The 18679-nt window shown below is 42.3% G+C and overlaps 1 protein-coding gene and 1 long non-coding RNA gene across 3 annotated transcripts in view; one reads left to right on the top strand and one right to left on the bottom strand.

Annotated features, from left to right (window-relative positions):
- Window positions 1-18679, top strand: part of LOC108696553 — a 48607-nt gene that overhangs the window by 19070 nt on the left and 10858 nt on the right. The window contains exon 4 of one of the 2 annotated variants that reach the window (XR_001932289.2): window positions 1487-1918. The exons of the other annotated variant lie outside the window; for it this stretch is intronic. This is a non-coding gene — a long non-coding RNA (uncharacterized LOC108696553). Of the gene's footprint in view, window positions 1-1486; window positions 1919-18679 lie in introns of those variants that run through there. 2 annotated transcript variants of the gene reach the window in all.
- LOC108697009 (fibronectin type III domain-containing protein 10) lies at window positions 15417-17045 on the bottom strand. The gene has a single exon (XM_018226693.2). It carries the CDS (start codon window positions 16606-16608, stop codon window positions 15913-15915), a length of 696 nt encoding a protein of 231 aa, XP_018082182.1. The 5' UTR covers window positions 16609-17045; the 3' UTR covers window positions 15417-15912.

Genomic DNA, 18679 nt, shown 5'->3' with positions numbered 1-18679 from the left:
TATGTCCACAAGGTGTGGTGACTACAGACTGTAGTAGTACAGATTGTAGTAACCTTAGCGTGTACATTCTGTGAATGTTATAGGAGCCTTAAAGGGGAAGGAAACCTAGTCGGTGCAAACCCCCCACCCCCCCTCCCGTTTGTTGCCCACCCTCCCTCCTCCCCCCTGGCCTACCCGTCCCGCTGGGCAAATGCCCCTAACTTGTTACTTACCCTTCTGCGCAGGCCCAGTCCAGGGAGTTCACCGACGACATCTTCTTCCACGCAATCTTCTTCCTGCTGTGAACGGCGTTTTGGCGCATGGGCAGTAGGATCATTTCGCCGGTACGGATCTACTGCGCAAGCGCCAAAAGTCACGCGCATGTGCAGTAGATCGTACCGGCGAAATGTTCCTACTGCGCATGCGCCGTTCAAAGCAGGAAGAAGATCGCGTGGAAGAAGATGTCGTCGGTGAACTCCCTGGACTGAACCTGCGCAGAAGGGTAAGTAACAAGTTAGGGGCATTTGCCCAGTGGGACGGGTAGGCCAGGGGGGAGGAGGGAGGTTGGGCAACAAAACGGGAGGGGGGGTGGGGGGGTTTGCGCCGTCTAGGTTTCCTTCCCCTTTAAATTGCAAGCGCCACCAGGGTAGGGTTTTGGTACTATATGAATTAAGGCTAGTAGTGATAATACTGCAATGGCACTCAGGGCCATATTTATATATATATATAGGCACCCAAGGGCAGCAGATTTTGGAGGACGGCCTTCGGGTGCTGGTATAAATGAAAAATCTTTTGCAAAATAAAAAAATCACCCACCGCGAGACACTTACTGGTGAAATGTGGGTACAGGGCAATTTTCTGTGATCCCGGAAGTGACATAAATGCAGAAGTGACGTCACACCCAGGGTGTGTATGACATCATTCGGCAACATTTGGGGAGCAGTACAGGCCTAGTACTTAGGGTGGCACCATCGGTAAATACATCCCTGATGGCCCCCTGTGCCTTGTATCAGTGGAGTGAATTATCTGAAGTCATTTCTCTGATGTGACGTGGAGAAAACCAAAGAAAGCTATAAATTCCCACTACCTTTTCTAGCATGTATTGTGTATTATCTTTTGTGGGTTGAATACTTGTAGGAGGAAACAGGACACATTTACAAACCAGTACAAAACTAGACAATTCTTTTATTAGCCACATAATGGCCCTTCTACACTTCAGTCGGCTTTCCAGTATGCAACACACCCTTTTCAAACAAACTGATATTTTCTTTTACAAGTACACCTTTATTGACTGGTAGACTTTTGTACACCCTTGGCTTACACACACACACACACACATTTCCACTTTAAAGGGACAGTATACCCCCTTTTTCAACATTAGTTCAATGATGAGGGCTTCTGCTGAACATACTTTTTGCATATCGTTTGAATAGTTTTTAATTGCTTGCACTAAACAGAGGAACATTTGAAATTAAAGGTAAAGCCACATTCTACTTTCTTTTCTTAGGAGAAGAGAACAAAAATCACCAGTCCACTGAAAAGACTTTGTATAAACAAAACCCTTCTTCCCCCAGCAGCAGCTTCTGTTAAACTTTCAGATAGGGAGCAGCTCATCATACACAAGGCTTCCCAATGGACTGCTGTCTTTCTTTGATTTGTTCTTGTACAAACCAAGAAGTTTGAATTTACTTTCAATTTATGATTTTGCACAAGGTCTGTTCATGTATACCCATTAGTGCCTTGAGCATTGGAAAACGAGCCCTCGTATTTTAACATATCTTACATATTCTACAATTGTAACTAACTTTTTTGAAATCTCTTTTTGGGGACAAATGGTTTAAATGTGTTCTATCTTGTCTATATAGGTATGGCATCTGTTATCTGGAAAAACCCATAATCCAAAAAGCTCCAAAATACAGAAAAGCCATCTCCCAAAGACTCATTTTTAATCAAATAATTTCATTTTTAAAAATGTATTTCCTTCTTCTCTCTAATAATAAAACGGACCCTTGTACTTGATCCCAACTATGATATGGTTAACCCATATAGGAGGCAAAACAACCCTGTTGGGTTTATTTAATGTTTAAATGATTTTTTTTGTAGCCTTAAAGCATGATGATTCAAATTAAGGAAAGACCCGTTATCTGGAAAACACCAGTTCCCAGGCATTCTGGATAACAGGTCCCATACCTGTATTAAAAAAACAAAAAACTGTTGGTATACCAAATTATTGTTACATTTCATGTGTGCTTATCTGTTATCCCTGAAGTGACTCATTAAGCAAATATATACCAAGTATACAAATCATATGCTCGAAAATATACATATTCTGCAACAGTTGGAAATCCACTGACTGACGAGTCTTTTTCACATCTTGATTAAGAGTAAAGAAACTTAATTTATAATGCAAAAGCCTCATAAAGGTTATTAGTGGGTGTTCTTGTTCTGGAAAGTGTCATGTCATTACAGTACTGTAGCTGAGTTCACTGGGTGGTATATTCTGGTGTCACTCTACTGTTTAATGACTATTGGTTATGTCAGTCAACACAGAACCCATCTACAGATAAATGGCAACTAGTCACTGGGGGCCATACTTTGACCTAAAACACATTTCTAAAAAAGGAAGCTGGAAGGTGACATTTAAATTTCACTTGCCCTGGGTGGCCCATCACTTCATATTTAAGTCTTTTAATATAGGCATCAATACCACATAATACAGTCAGAATACACTTTTTTACAGTTGCGACAAATGATATCTAAATATAACATCATTGTAGGCATGGATTTAAGCCTACATCACATTTATTAGAAATAATTAATTTACTTAAATTGTGCTCATGTTGCAGTACAGGTTTTACATAGTTGCAATGGTTCCTCTTCCATCAAGGTTGGTCATGGCTTCTTGTAATTGCAGGGTCACCTTGTGTTCATTGGGGCAATTGCTAAGTAGGAGTTGGAGTTTGTTACTAAGTTGCTAAGGATGCAGTTACATTTAAGCCTCATTTACAATGCCACAACAGCACCCTGCTATTTTTTGCAGACTGCAGGTCTCTATAATTCTTTTTGGGGCATTGTGGATGGAGTGCTAACTGTGTTAATGTTCAATCTTAGAGGAGTGGGCAGAGGGAGGCATGTAGGCCTGCACTGGTGCCCCCGGGGTAAGTAATTGACCCCTTTTGTGTCAATGTGCACTTGATATTGCATCCATTTCAGCACTTTGTAATTAGTGTTTCTGTTTACAATGGAGTCTTAAAGGAGAAACAACCCCTTAATAAAAAAATCCCCTACCCTACATAGACCACCCCCTCTCTCCTCCCCCCCAGCCTAACTGCCCCCCCCCGGGCAAATGGCCCTAACTCTTTATTTACCCCTCCGTGCAGATTCTGTCCAGAGGAGTTCACGAGCGACATCTTCTTCTCTTTGGTAATCCTCAGAATGAGACCGGTGTATTGGTGCATGCACAGTTGGAGCAATTTTCTGCACTGCACATGCGCCAAAACTCGCGAAAATTGCCATAGTGCCGGTCTCATTTCCGAAGATTACCGAAGTGGCTGAAGATGGTGCCCATGAACTCTGCTGGACAGAATATGCACGGAGGGGTAAGTAAAGAGTTAGGGGCATTTGCCTGGGGGGCAGCTAGGCTGGGGGGAGGGGGGTCTATGTAGGGTAGGGTTTTTTTTATTAAGGAGTTGTTTCTCCTTTAATCACTTGACAGGTGCTATTAATAGTGATGAATAAATCTCACCTGTTTCACTTCTCCGAAAAATTTGCGAAACGCATTGAAGTCATTAGGTCATTTTTTTTTTTGCGTCAGACGTGCGCACTATTTTTCTCACTCCAAATGCATTAAAGTCAGTGGGTGTTTTTTCTTGAGACAAATAAAAGAGGTCCTTTACACTCAACCCATTATCAATACATTTAAGACATTTAGGGGCCGATTCACTAAGCTCGAGTGAAGGATTCGAATTAAAAAAATTCGAATTTCGAAGTATTTTTTGGGTACTTCGACCATCGAATTGGTTAAATTCGTTCGAATTCGAACTAAATCGAACGATTCAAACGAAAAATCGTTCGACTATTCGACCATTCGGTAGTCGAAGTACTTTCCCTTTAAAAAAAACTTCGACCCCCTACTTCGGCAGCTAAAAGCTACCGAAGTCAATGTTAGCCTATGGGGAAGGTCCCCATAGGCTTGCTAACCTTTTTTTGATCGAAGGATTTTCCTTCGATCGTTGGATTAAAATCGTTCGAATCGTTCGATTCGAACGATTTAATCGTTCGATCGAACGAAAAATCCTTCGATCGATCGAACGTAGGATTAGCGCTAAATCGTTCGACTTCGATATTCGAAGTCGAACGATTTTAGTTCCCAGTCGAATATCGAGGGTTAATTAACCCTCGATATTCGACTATTGATGAATCGGCCCCTAAGTAAGTAATAGAATACTTAATGAATCCGATACAAGTTGAGTATGGACTGGCCAAATATGGGATGGCTTATGGGATGGCCAGCTTAAGTATATTGCAATATATGGACAAACAATCCCTGTTTTGTTTAAAGGGTAAATGTCACGATTGGAACCCAAAATCCAGAACCAATGCTAGGCTCCCTGGTCTCGGCTCTTGTTTCCGCTTTTAACAGCCGCCTTTCACCTCGGGAGGGGCCCTCGGCTAATTGGATGCCACCAGATCTTATTAAGAGAGGAGCCTAGATAAGGGTTCTGGACGAGCAGAGGGACATGATCGTTAGCAAAGTCTTTTTGGGCAAAAGGTCACAGTTCAAGGAACAGACAAAAGCGTAGTCTAATCAGGCTGGGTCGGTGCGTGCAGAATACAAGCGAAGTCGAACAGGCAAGGGTCAAAACCAGAAAATCAGATCAGAGGAGTCAAGCCAGGCACAGGTCGGATAACGGATCTCAGAATAGTCAGATAACAGGCAGAGGTCAGGATCACAGAAGTCAGCAAAGTCAGGCAGGCAGGGTCAAAACAGGAATCAGAATACAAATAGAAAGCACCCAGGAACTCAGAAATGGAACCTAACAAATGGGCAAAAAGGTTGGATCAGAAGCCCCTTCAAATACAATTAGAATTTGGCGCCATGCGTGCTGATGTAATGCGCCAGCGTCACTGCGCCTTTAAGAAGAGACGCGCGTGCTGCGTGCGCCCATAGGATGAGCTGCCACTTAGCCGCCCAGATTGCCAGTTTGTCAAGATCCTGCTATGAGGATGCTGCATCCTGGATGGAATTAATTGGGCTGGATAGTTTTGTGTCATTTGCAAACACTGATACATTACTTACAATACCCTCCCCTAAGTCATTAATGAACAAGTTAAATAAAAGTGGAGCCAATACCGAGCCCTGAGAGACCCCACTAAGAACCTTACTCCAAGTAGAGAATGTACCATTAACAAATCACCCTCTGTACCCGATCCTGTAGCCAGTTTCCTATCCACGTGCAAACGACTTCATTAAGCCCAACAGACCTTAGTTTAGAGAGCACTGTATCAAATGCTTTGGCAAAATCCAAAAAGATCACATCCACTGCCCCCCTGCTGTTCAACATCTTACTTACTTCGGAAATATATTATCCAAAAACGCTCTGCCCGATTGGTTCGGGAAAAGGGTGCAACTTTCCTCAACCAGATCACTTGATAAAGGGCACATAGGCCCAAAACATGTCGTGTACAAGTAGTCTACTAATAAAAGGATAACCACAGCATTAATTTGCTTGCAGAGTGCTCTCCTCATTTCCTTTTAAATCGGATCTTACTTACCTCATCATAAAAAGCAATCAAATTTGTCTGACATGACCTATCCTTCATAAAGCCATGATGATTGCTGCTCATAATGCCATTCACTAGGACAAAATTTTGAATGTGATCCCTTAACAAGCCGTCAAATAATTTGTCCACCATTGATGTCAAATATAATGGCCTATAATTGCCAGGTTGAGATCGTAATCCCAGGAATGACATCAGCTTTCCTCCATACGTACCATACCAGATGAAAGAAAATCAGAAATAGAGGCCTGTCTAAAACTAAAATAAGCTCTCTTAGAACCTGAGGGTGTATTTCATCAGGTCCTGATGAATCCTGAGTCATCCACTGACTAGAGTGAGCTTATCTGTCTTTTCCTCAGGTCCTCTCAGGCAGCACCACAAGAGAAAGTTGGCCCCTCCTCCTAGGACAGGAAACAAGAACAAAACACCCCCCTTCCTGCTATCCCCTGTGTTAGTTAACAAGAACAAGAGACACACGGCTGCTTAGCACAGAATTTTAATTAAGGGGAGGGATAAATGGTGCTGCCTGAGGGGACCTGAAGAAAAGACAATTTACAGGTAAGAAAATCGAATCTTTCTTCAGGTCCCCGGCAGCACCACAAGAGATTTTAAAAAGATCAAGGGGAGGGAACACAAGCCGCTTGTAACAGTTTCTGACCAAAAGTAGCCTCCCTTGAAGAATATACGTCCAGCTTGTAGTGCTTGGAGAACGTATGCATCAAAGTCCACGTTGTAGCTTTAATTTGTTCTACCGATGCCTCCGCTCTCTGCGCCAACGTTGTAGCTACTGATCTCGTCGAATGTGGTTTAATTCTGCCAGGAGGAGACAGACTTCTCAATTTATAAGCCAAAATAATAGCCTGCTTAAGCCACCTTGAAATCGTAGGTTTTGAAGCAGTTAGTCCTTTAGATGGGCTTGCAAAATTAATGAAGAGGTTATTCGATCTTCTGAATTGTGCTGATCTACACAGGTAGAACACCAAACAGCATCTGACATCTAGCTTATGAAGCTTGCGTTCTTTATTTGCCACTGGATGTGGGTAAAAGGAAGGAAGAACAATCTCCTGAGACAAATGAAAAATTCAAAGCTACTTTAGGAACAAAGGTAGGTGGAAGCCTCATCACCACCCTATCTGGAAATATCTGAAGATAAGGATCTTCAATGGAAAGACTTTGTATTTCGCCCACACTTCTGGTCGAAGTAAGGGCTACTAATATTACAGTCTTTAACATCAGAAATGTAATGTAATTGAATATAATGGCTCAAAAGGGTCTTCAGACAGAACCGACAAGAGAAGGTTCAAAATGGTCTCCACCGAATCATTGCATAAGTAATCTGCCACCAATTTAATAATCTCCATCGAAGACTTCATATACTCCATCTTCCATATCTTGATCCAGCTGACTAAGCCAAAGCCTAATAGACCTAATGAAACAAGCTGTAGCCAGCCCAGGTCTAAACGCTGCTGCAGAGGATTCAAAGAGTTTTTTGAAAGCAGCATCCACCTTCCGATTCATCGGATCTCTAAAACTGGCTCCATCCTCCACTGGAATAGTTGTCTTTTTTGCTAATCTAGCTACTTCCTCATCGATTTTAGGTGGAAGATCCCAAGCGGCCGCTATCTTCTCATCAAATGGAAATAAAGCTTTTAACTTCCTAGGTAGTACTAATTTATATCTGGCTCCGACCACTCCTTAGAAATTATACTCGAAATCACCTCATGCACTGGAAAAACTCTGGGCGACTTCTCACGACCTAGAAACATCATATCCTGTTTAAAGCGTGGCTTATCTTCATCTTTTATATCCATCGAGGATCTTACAGCTTTAGAGTCCAATAATACTTCATGCACATCTGGCGCCTCCACCTGGCTAGCCGCCGAAGTACTTGCCTGTGGCTAAGCTTGGGCAGTAACTTTAAAAGTCTCAAAGGTTTGCTGCATATTAACCTTGAACCAGGACATGAACTCTGACATAGACTCAACCAAACCCTGCTGAAAATTCTCCTTAAAACAATCCTGACAAATCCTCTTTGGAAAATCAGAAGGGAGTCTTGACTTGCATAGCGCACATCTCTTGGATCTTTCCCCTTTCTTGTTCTCTACCTTCTGAGCGGGAGGACATGGCTACAAGAAAAATAAAAAGAAAGAACTGCAGAAACGATCCCCCTGCAACATAAAAACCAGCAAAAGCTACACTAATAACCAGAACAAAGTAAGCACACACAGCAGCCGCAGTGCAGGGAGGCTTACTCTAGCAATTGTAATTTGGCTTATTTTAAAACTGCCACCGAACCATCATGTGACCCCGCAACCCGGAAGTAACACACAGCACACGGATGCGCAAACTAGAGCAGCTTAACCCCACCGCATATACTGCTGCTGCCCATACAGAAAAAATACACCGAAGGGGGGGAGGCAACCCGCGGCTCAGAGGGGAGGACCTGCCAGCTAGAGATCCAAATACCGACAGACCTCCCCATGCCGCACAAACTCCTCCAAACAGTCGCAAGGCTGAACTCCTCTCCCACAACGCTGGCAGGAGATACAAAATAATGGAGGGAGGAGATCGTACCAGGAAACCACACCTAGGGGTGAGTGGTTAAAAAATGGTTGCCTAACCCCCCTAGGAATCCTGCTGGACCCCTCATACTTACCTAGTACTCAGAGGACAGGAAACAAGAAAAATACAATTTGATCCCTCAGTGTTTCACCAATGGTGTGTGAGAAAACAATAGAAGATACAGTTGTGCATTGAAGCTTTTAATGATGTAACTATGTTATGATGTAAAATCCTATATTTTATCAATATCTAATAATATGCTAAAGCTCCATATTATCCTGTATTAGTTTGTTAATACCTTTGGCTATTTTTTCATGGGTGTGTATGTGTGGTTTTCCTTTCTAAGCCATTTGTTTTAAGTCAGTTAAGAATATTTACTATCCTGTCAGGTATTTGTTTGTGGTTTGTGAATTGGGGTTTCTAAAGAAGAGATATACCGTATATACTCGAGTATAAGCCGAGTTTTTCAGCCCCCAAAATATGCTGAAAAGCTCTACCTCGGCTTATACTCGGGTCAGTGCAAAAACGGTCGCCGGCGCCTAAGAAAAGTCGCCGGCGTCTAAGAATAGTCGCCGACATCCAAGAATAGTCTCCAAGAATATTCGCCGGCGTCCAAGAATGGTCGCCGGCATCCAAAAACGAGACGCCGGCACCTCCAATGGGAGCAGAAACCCTCAATTTTTTGATTGAGACTTACCAGAAGCTGCTGCATTTCTCACCCTCGGCTTATACTCGAGTCAATAAGCTTTCCCAGTTTTTGGAGGTAAAATTAGGTACCTCGGCTTATACTCGGGACGGCTTATACTCGAGTATATACGGTACTTGCAGGCTTTACCCCAATATAAATCTTAATTTAAACAGAAAAAATGCATTATTTCTCCAAAAACAATGCCAAATGGATACTGATTTATTCCAGAGCTATGAAGTACTAAAGCTTTAAAGGTTCTCAGTAAAACTAAAAAAGGCATCCAACCATGGCTAACAAAAGAAAAAATCCAGAATTATGGAAAAGTGATTTATAACATAGTGTTTCTGAATGAAATAACAGAATATATTGCATATTCATTCCAAACTACAGCGTATTATTTCCTTCACTTAAGAACTACGTTACTCACAAAGTGGATAAAAGTACAAGCAGTAGAAATATCAAAGGAGAAAACACTATACCATTGGTGATACATGATTTAGATTAGAACATTTACCTTTTCTGTATCTGTTACAACCATACTGGTACCATTATTTAAAGGAGCCACACTCTCAACCCGGATTGCTGTTTTACAACATTTATTATAGTGTTTATATTTGTTAAATGCAGCTTCTGTCCCCACAGACTTTTATATACCTTTCTCTTCATTCCTATTAACTTCTTTACTTCTATATTAAGCCACATAGGGCGATTCTTGGTACTTCTACATTTACTTCTTAAGGGAATAAATTGAGAACAGTAACGATTTATTATAATTTTAAATGACCTCCATTGCTGTTCTGTGTTCTTAATGCCCCAATCTATGCTCTGAAGGGCAGCCTTCTATAATGTGCTTTTCTGAAATTCATGGTTTTTCTTGCCTCAGTGTATACAGGTATTTGTTTTTTGCACCAGACATTGAATGATATAACATTATGGTCACTATTACCCAGGGGTTCAATGACTTGCACATTTGCTATAAGTTCTGGGTCATTTGAGATCACTAGATCCAGTATAGCATTTTTTTCTGGTTGGCTCCTCAACATCTTGTGCCATAAAATTGTCATGCAACAAGTTTATAAACTTGTTCCCATTTTCTGTCCTGGCAGTACTGTTGCTCCAGTCAATATCTGGGTAATTAAAATTGAGAAACAACATGAATAATTTTGATTAATTATAATACAATGATTTGTGGCTCGCTGGTGACAATGTCTCATTAAAAAAAACATTTATAAAGAATCCAGACATATTTAAATATATCATACCAGGTTAAATGTGCCGTTCTAATAAATAAACATATAATATAATGATTATGCATGAATGGGATACTAAAATCTAACTAAGGCATGAAGATACTTAAATGGCATTAGAAAATGAACTAAAATTGTGTTTAATATACAAAATTCAAAATGTTGTTTATTACCAGCAAGTATCCTGTCTTGTATTTCCATCCTCAGCCCTATGCATGACAATGAGGGATTTTCCCAGTGGAAACTATAATGGAAACTGCAAAATTGTGCAATGGGTACCATTCCTGTTCATAGGATCACAGGGCTAGCAAAATAAAGATAAGCATAAATCTAAAATCTATTTTCATTAAATGTAAACATGGCAGGTATATAGTGCAATGCCACCTGTTGTAAATTATAAGGGCATTATAAGTTGCCAAAGAGTTCCATTACAATATTAAAGCACGAGGCTGAAGGCCAAGTGTTTTTATACAGGTCATGAAACTCCTAATATCTAATATCCTCATATTTTGCAACAGGGCGTACTTTATTATAATACACAACTTTCAGTGAGTCATGTGACAGTAATGACATCACTAAACTCAGATTATAACCAATGACATCACTAAGCACCTTTTATAAGGATATAGTTTACAGGATATTCATGGCTCTTGTGTATTATATATCGTTATATGTGTAAATCCCAGGAGGGAGATTTACATGGTTTCCAGCCTCCAGTTCTCTCCACAGTGGACTATACTGGTATCAGGTGTTGATAGAATACGCTACATGTGGATTTTGCTGACTTCTCTTGCAAATGCCCTTGATGTCAGCCAAGTTTCAGATTAATATACACAAATGGAAAGTATTTTCACTACCATGCATACTGCCAGGTATGGACCGGGTTTCAAAATAAGCCCAAACAGCCTCCCACCAACCCACTAAATAATAACTGTTTAGAACAGTGATCCCAAACCAGTAACTCATGAGCAACATGTTGCTCCCCAACCCCTTGGATGTTGCTACCAGTGGCCTCAAAGGAGGTGCTTATTTTTTAATTCAAGGCTTGGATGAAACTTTTGGTTGCGCAAAAACAGTTGTATTGCCAAATAGAGATTTCTGTAGGCTGCCAGTCCACAAAGGGGCTACCAAATAGCCAATCACAGCCATTTGTTGTCATTCTCAGGAACTATTTTCATGCTTATCTTGCTCCCCAACCCTCCTTACTTTTGAATGTGGCTCACAGGTGAAAAAGGCTGGGCATCCCTAGTCTATAGCATTCTCTGGCATTTGCCAGAACCCACAGATTGCCATTCCGGGCCTGTATAGTGCCTATGTATACATATATAAGGGGGAAAGTGGGGATGCTTTTGGGCTCTATATAAATATATATATACATGGGAATATGGATGAACACCATTTGCAGCCAGTATATTTCATTGTAACCACAAGCATATGTATTATTTGATTTTACTAACAACAAATTTTACATATTGACCAATTGGTAGGTTATCTGCTTTATATTATGCTAAATAAAATATTGCACAAACTGCTAAGATTCCTTTCCATTAAAGGCATTGGCTTAAGGCCGGTTGGTAGAGAAATAGCTTTAGTCAGGTACCTGCTGTCTAACAGTCACTGGGAAATTCAGTTAAAAGTGTTTCCTTTGGTATGTTATGACCATGTTCTATGTTCTAGTCACAGGTTGTATGGGCCGGTAGAATCATAAAATGTGGTAATGCTAAAAAACAAAATGATGTTCAACACCTTGTTCTCTTACAGTGGATAGTGGTTGCTGTGGTTCTCACAAGCCTGCCAGCTCAGCTAGTACATAGATGCCGGTCATCAGCAACCCTGATATACTTACAGAGCCTTTGTGTTCCTTTCTATTTATTCCAAAAGATGAAACAATAGCAAGATTACATTAGGACATATTATAAACTGAAACATTGGCTGCACCCCACAGTTTTCTTTCCATCTGAGCATCTGAAATGCCATTCAAATATGCAGCTTGAAAACTACATTTAACCACATACTGTATGTGTGTACATACATATATATATATATATATATATATATATATAGATGCAAATAGGAGCACTCACGGTTGTGGTGAAAAAGGAATATCTTTTATTGGAGTGTTACAAACTACCCCACATCAACGCGTTTCGGTTCTCTCTGAACCGTCGTCAGGATACACTCCTGACGACGGTTCAGAGAGAACCGAAACGCGTTGATGTGGGGTAGTTTGTAACACTCCAATAAAAGATATTCCTTTTTCACCACAACCGTGAGTGCTCCTATTTGCATCTATCTACTTCCCCATTGAGGAGCACCCGGGAATTGTTTGACTGAGGGTGAGTGCCGGTGAAGCATCTGTTTATATATATATATATATATATGTGTGTGTGTATGTGTGTATGTACAGGGGCGTTTCTGCCATGAGGTAAGGTGAGTACCTTGCCTCAGGCGGCATCTCCCCAGAAGTTCCAGGGGGCGGCAAAAAGCCGCTCCTTGTAACTTCAAGAGCCGAATTTCCGTTTTTTTCGCTCTGCGCTCCGAATTTCGCTCTGCGCTAGCGATGCGGCATTTTAAACCCTGCCTCAGGCGGAGCGCGTCTGTGTATGTATGCTGCTTTTACCGAACATGGTGCCAACAATCACCCTAATCCTTTTAAAGGAGACATTTTATGTAAAAAATAAGAATGTAGGAGTGCGTTATACTCATTTAGATATAGAAGAATTGTGCTTAAAAAAGTAATGTTTCAGGCTCATTTATTGAATATTTCTGCAAAAACCCGAATAATCCCTCCCTTCTCTTCCACTTCCTGCTCTCTGAATTCCCAGGCTGTGCAGGGAAGCCGACAGCTCTCAGCACACTGCACTGTATAACAGGAACCAATCAGCAACTAGCAGGACCTGATAGGGAACTGAAGCCTGTCTTTGCTTGTGTGACTGCAGGGCTGTGATTGGTTGCCCCCCTCCTACTGTGCTTCTGGCAGGGACCCTTAAGACACGCCCACTCCTCATTTGAAACACAAACAGGGACCAGTGAACATCTATTTGAAGCTCCAATAAAGGGGCTATTTTTAAAGATAATATTAATTTTTAGCACCGTGTAAAAGCAACACCATGTATTACTTGTAAATGCCTACATTTTCATTTCTGCTATATGTCTCCTTTAATAAACCTGCCTTCAGTTTTTGGAAACATTACATACATCTCACAAATGCACTCCCTGCTTTATACACATGGGACATTGTTCTCGAAAACATACAGTGATCACAGTAATCATTTGTGTTGCCTTTTATGGCTGTCTGTCTAAAATGCATTTCTCTCCTTACATTTATGTGCTTGTTTTATATTATACCGATAAAGCATATTCAAAATTCAGATTAGAAATGAAAAAAAAAAAAATGCAGTGTAAACCAGAGAATATAATTGCATTTAATTCAAATGTGCAGCATATTTTCTGTATGCGTTTTCTGCACCAAGCAAAAACCGCTAGGAATAACGGCTCATCACATACACAGCTACAAACATTCCCTCTTTGTGCAATGGCTTGCTGAATGTTTACATTTGACTGTTATTATGGTATTTCTTTGCCTTTAACCTGCACAGTGATACAGGCCACAAAGGGATTAATGTTGTCACATTTATACATTTATAGTATCATTTATACTATTGTTTTTTTTAGACAGAGTTACTGTTAGGCAGAGACACACGGTCAGATTCGGGGAGATTAGTCACCCTGCGACAAATCTCCTTTTCTTCAAGGCGACTAATCTCCCTGAACAGCCTTCCCGCCAGCTACAATGTAAATTCCTGGTGGGATGGCACTCAGAGCGATTTGTTTTCTGAAGTCGCCCGAAGTTTCCTTGTGAATCAACTTCGGACGACTTTGGAAAACTAAGTGCTCCAAGTGCCATCCCGCCGGCGATTTTCCTTCTAGCTGGCGGGAAAGCAGTTCGGGGAGATTAGTCGCCCGAAGAAGAGGAGATTTGTTGCAGGGCAACTAATCTCCCAGCATCTGACCATGTGTCTCTGCCCTAACCTACAGAAAAATAAACAACTTTCACTTATTGTCAAACAATAGTAGATAAGGAAGTCCATCCAGATACTTTTAAACTACAACTATTCCGGACCCTGTTACAAACTTACTTAGGCCCTTAAAAAAGGCTTTTGACTTTGCTTTTTTTTTAAATAAAGGTCAATGACATGCTAAAAAGCAAAAAGGGCCCTTCGGAAGTTGTAGTTCAAAAACTGCTGATGGGCTTCGAAATCTCTTGCACTTCACATAAAACACATACAGGCTCATTTACTAACAAAAGTGCACATGGGTGCTAAACCATAGCCTCCGAAGAGCAGTTTCATGTTGATTGGGCCACTCCAGTAGCAGGTCTCTTTTCTTTTTAGGGAGTTCCTCTCTGTATTTCTAGAATTAGTACTAATATATATTTTTTCTACCTTAATTTAATTTGTGGAATTTTCTCCTTGAAGTAGTTTTCATGACAGATGCATTAGAATTCATTATAGGTTTTGATGCCTTTTTAGATAAAATAGAAGGTTTCTCTAATGAACTCTTAGTACAAAGCTGATCCAGGGACTCATCCCATTGTCCTCTCGGGAGTCAGAAAGGATTTTTCCCCTGTGAGGCTTTTTCTGCCTTCCTTTGGATCAGCTAGCAGTTTTACTTTACTTGGGCAAAACCTTGAACTTGATGTACATGTTTGCTGTCAAGTAGAGATGGGCAAATCTGTGCAGTTTCAATTAGTGAATTACCGCAAAATGGCCAAAAATTTGCGTTACATAATGGCGAAAATTTTGATGCGAGCAACTAATTTTTATACGCGCGACTATTTGGTCCAAATGCATTAAACTCAATGGGCGTCCAAATAATTTTGACGCGCGCCAATTTTTATACGCACGACAATTTGGTCCAAATGCATTAAAGTCAATCATTTTGATGCACAGCAATTTTGACGCGAGCAACAATTCTGACGCGCACCAATATTTTTTTGACACGCTGGATTTTTTTGCCACCGCAGTTTCGCAAATGGATTTACTTGCGGCGAAACAAGGAAATTCACCGCAAATTGGTGTCTGCCGAATTTATTTGCCCATCGCTACTCTCCAGGGGTTAACGCGGGTCCACAGTTACTGAATGAGCACTAAGTTATCTACAGAAACAGGACTGGCAACTTTTATTTGTTTTCACACAAAGACATGGACTGTTAATCCTGCAGCCCTTCAGCTGTTGGAACTATAAGTCTCTCTCAGTGTCCCAGGAGCCTTAGTGAATGATAGGAGTTGTATTACAGCAGCAAAAGGCCTGCAGGCTTGACATCTGACAAAAATCACTTGTTCTAAGCAAAGTGTCAGACTGGCCCACCGGGATACCAGGAAAAGTCCCGGTGGGCCCAGGTTTCAGTGTGCCCTTATGGCTTATTTCATGGCCGTTCCCTATTTCTATGCAAATAAAGAGGTTAAATAATGGAATAATAGGTTATAGTATGTAAAGACTAGGAGAATAGAGGTTGAGCGAGGAGAGGAAGAATATAATACTTAGAGTGGACCCCTGGTCTAAAGGTTTTTGGTGGGTCCCTGGTGTCCCAGTCCGACACTGGTTGTAAGAAAGACAGACCTACATGAAGTAAAGTAGCAGCATTGTGGCCTGTTATGGCCTTCTTTTGGCAGAGGGATGAGTGAAGGCAGGGTGCATAAGGTTTTCAGTAATGTAGGCCACTAGGAGACATATGATGACCAGCATGACGCAGATAGAACCCCCCACTGCCGTCATAGCAATGACAAGATCCTGCATCCCCACGGGCTCCACAGTAAATTCCACGCACTCCTCCCCAGACGTCCTGTTTGTGTAAAGCGTTTTCAGGCAGATTCTGTAGTTGACATTGTCGTGCAGGTTGGAGAGGAGGTAATCTCTGCAGTTGGTGCCAAGATGGACATTGTCGCACTGGAAGCGAGTGAAAGTCCCATTCCAGGAACAGTTAAGGAGAAAGCCCCTGAGAGTGTGGGCCTGTGGGGGGCGCCATTGCAGGAGGACGCTGCTGTTGCTCAGCACATTGGCCAATAAGGAGCCGGAGTCGGAGCGGAACACTTTGCACTTACTTGAATCGCAACGGAAGGAGCTGTCCGTGGTCCTGAAGCAAATGTTCCTGGGTTTTCCTTCTGTCATGACTTTATAGGGGCACGTGATGTCAGCGGCCACTGAGTCTGATGTATTGGCAATAAATAGTCCCCTTCGGTAGCGCTGTAGTGCGGGAGGGACCCTCCAAGCCTGACCCCCGGCAACCTCCTGCCTCCTTACAGCAGCCCCAGAGCCCCAGTGTAACAGAGTCAAGAGCAGCAGGATCATGTCGATTAGAGGAGAAATCGCTCAGAGCAGTCATGAAGAGGAGCAGCTCGGACGCAGCGTGGAAGAGAGAGAGAGACGGTGCGAGCGAGAGGAGGTGTTAGTGGCGGGTGTTAGTGTTAGTGTCGGGTGTTAGTTTCAGGCAGTGGGGTCGCTCCATTCAGCAGCCGCTCGCATGTCCTTACATTGAAGGTGACTTAGCAAAGCAGGGAGTGATCAGCGCTCAGTGTGTTTGACCGACATTTGGCAAGTAGCCTAAGAAGCCGGTTAACTTGTCCCCCTGCCGCGTGCCCACATCAGTCCCCTGTGCCAGCCAGTCGCATTTGGGAATCCTCAGTCCAACCAACACTGCGTCTTGTCTCTGTGTCGCCTGCGAGCGACTGGCTCTGCGCTGCTCCTCCTCCTGGCGACCAATAGAAAACCCGCGACATTTAACCCTTATAGCTGCTCAACACCGGCACTCACGTCCAATTAACCACATGCGCTCTGTGTCCAGCCTGCTTCCAGAAACCGCTACTTTGACCCACTTGTTAATTCTCACAATGTCACAGTGAGGAAGAACGTCTTCCTGAAGCAAATGTTCCTGGGTTTTCCTTCTGTCATGACTTTATAGGGGCACGTGATGTCAATTAAATGCTACTCATAAATGCGCTATTCTTTTCTTACAGTTTGTCCTAGTTACAATATACATATATTGTAACTAGGACAAACTGTAAGAAAAGAATAGCGCATTTATGAGTAGCATTTAATTGTCACTACTGCAGAGTCCGGAGGCAGCTCTTCTTCTACTGACGCTTTTGTAAAAATTGATGGGGACAGGGGCCCTACAGAGGAAGTAGGGCCCAATGAGGCCCTAATAAATCAGCAATTTCGACATTTATTTGTAAAAAAAAGACAACCTCTGGATATGTTGAGGGCCCTAAAATTAATTTGCTGTGGGGCCCAGTAATATCTAATTATACCAATGGATGGGGGGTGCCATTTTACTTGCACAATCTGCACATACAGCAGCACCACTCCAAAGGCTTTGCTTGACAGTCTGTCCCCTGGTATGTTATTCTATACGAAAGGGATTTTCTCCTGTACAGAACTGCATCACTGCCTATAGTGATAGATGGTGCCTATAATAACAGTGGAATAATAGCCACTGGGAAGAGACTGTGACGGTGGGATAGCAGGTATAGTAGGGAGAGATGGTGTCTATAGTAGCAGTGGGGATAATAGTCTCTGGGAAGGGAGTGTGGCTGTGGAATAGCAGGTATAGTAGGGAGAGATGATGTCTATAGTAGCAGTGGGATAATAGTCTCTGGGAAGGGACTATGGCTGTGGTATAGCAGGTATAGTAGGGAGAGATGGTGCCTATAGTAGCAGTGGGGATAATAGTCTCTTGGAAGGGAGTGTGGCTGTGGGATAGCAGGTATAGTAGGGAGAGATGATGTCTATAGTAGCAGTGGGATAATAGTCTCTGGGAAGGAACTATGGCTGTGGGATAGCAGGTATAGTAGGGAGAGATGATGTCTATAGTAGCAGTGGGATAATAGTCTCTGGGAAGGGACTATGGCTGTGGTATAGCAGGTATAGTAGGGAGAGATGGTGCCTATAGTAGCAGTGGGGATAATAGTCTCTTGGAAGGGAGTGTGGCTGTGGGATAGCAGGTATAGTAGGGAGAGATGATGTCTATAGTAGCAGTGGGATAATAGTCTCTGGGAAGGAACTATGGCTGTGGGATAGCAGGTATAGTAGGGAGAGATGGTGCCTATAGTAGCAGTGGGATAATAGTCTCTGGGAAGGGACTATGGCTGTGGGATAGCAGGTATAGTAGGGAGAGATGGTGCCTATAGTAGCAGCGGGATAATAGTCTCTGGGAAGGGAGTGTGGCTTTGGGATAGCAGGTATAGTAGGGAGAGATGATATCTATAGTAACAGTGGGATAATAGTCTCTGGGAAGGGACTATGGCTGTGGGATAGCAGGTATAGTAGGGAGAGATGGTGTCTATAGTAACAGTGGGATAATAGACTCTGGGAAGGGACTGTGGCTGTGGGATAGCAAGTATAGTAGAGAGATATGGTGCCT

This window comes from Xenopus laevis, chromosome 7L, assembly GCF_017654675.1.
Source record: "Xenopus laevis strain J_2021 chromosome 7L, Xenopus_laevis_v10.1, whole genome shotgun sequence".
NCBI lineage: Eukaryota > Metazoa > Chordata > Amphibia > Anura > Pipidae > Xenopus > Xenopus laevis.
This window is presented reverse-complemented; position numbering and strand designations above follow the sequence as displayed.

What these genes read in the sequence shown, in the direction of transcription:
- LOC108697009 (XM_018226693.2), bottom strand. Translation starts at nt 16,608, where the DNA reads ATGATCCTGCTGCTCTTGACTCTGTTACACTGGGGCTCTGGGGCTGCT.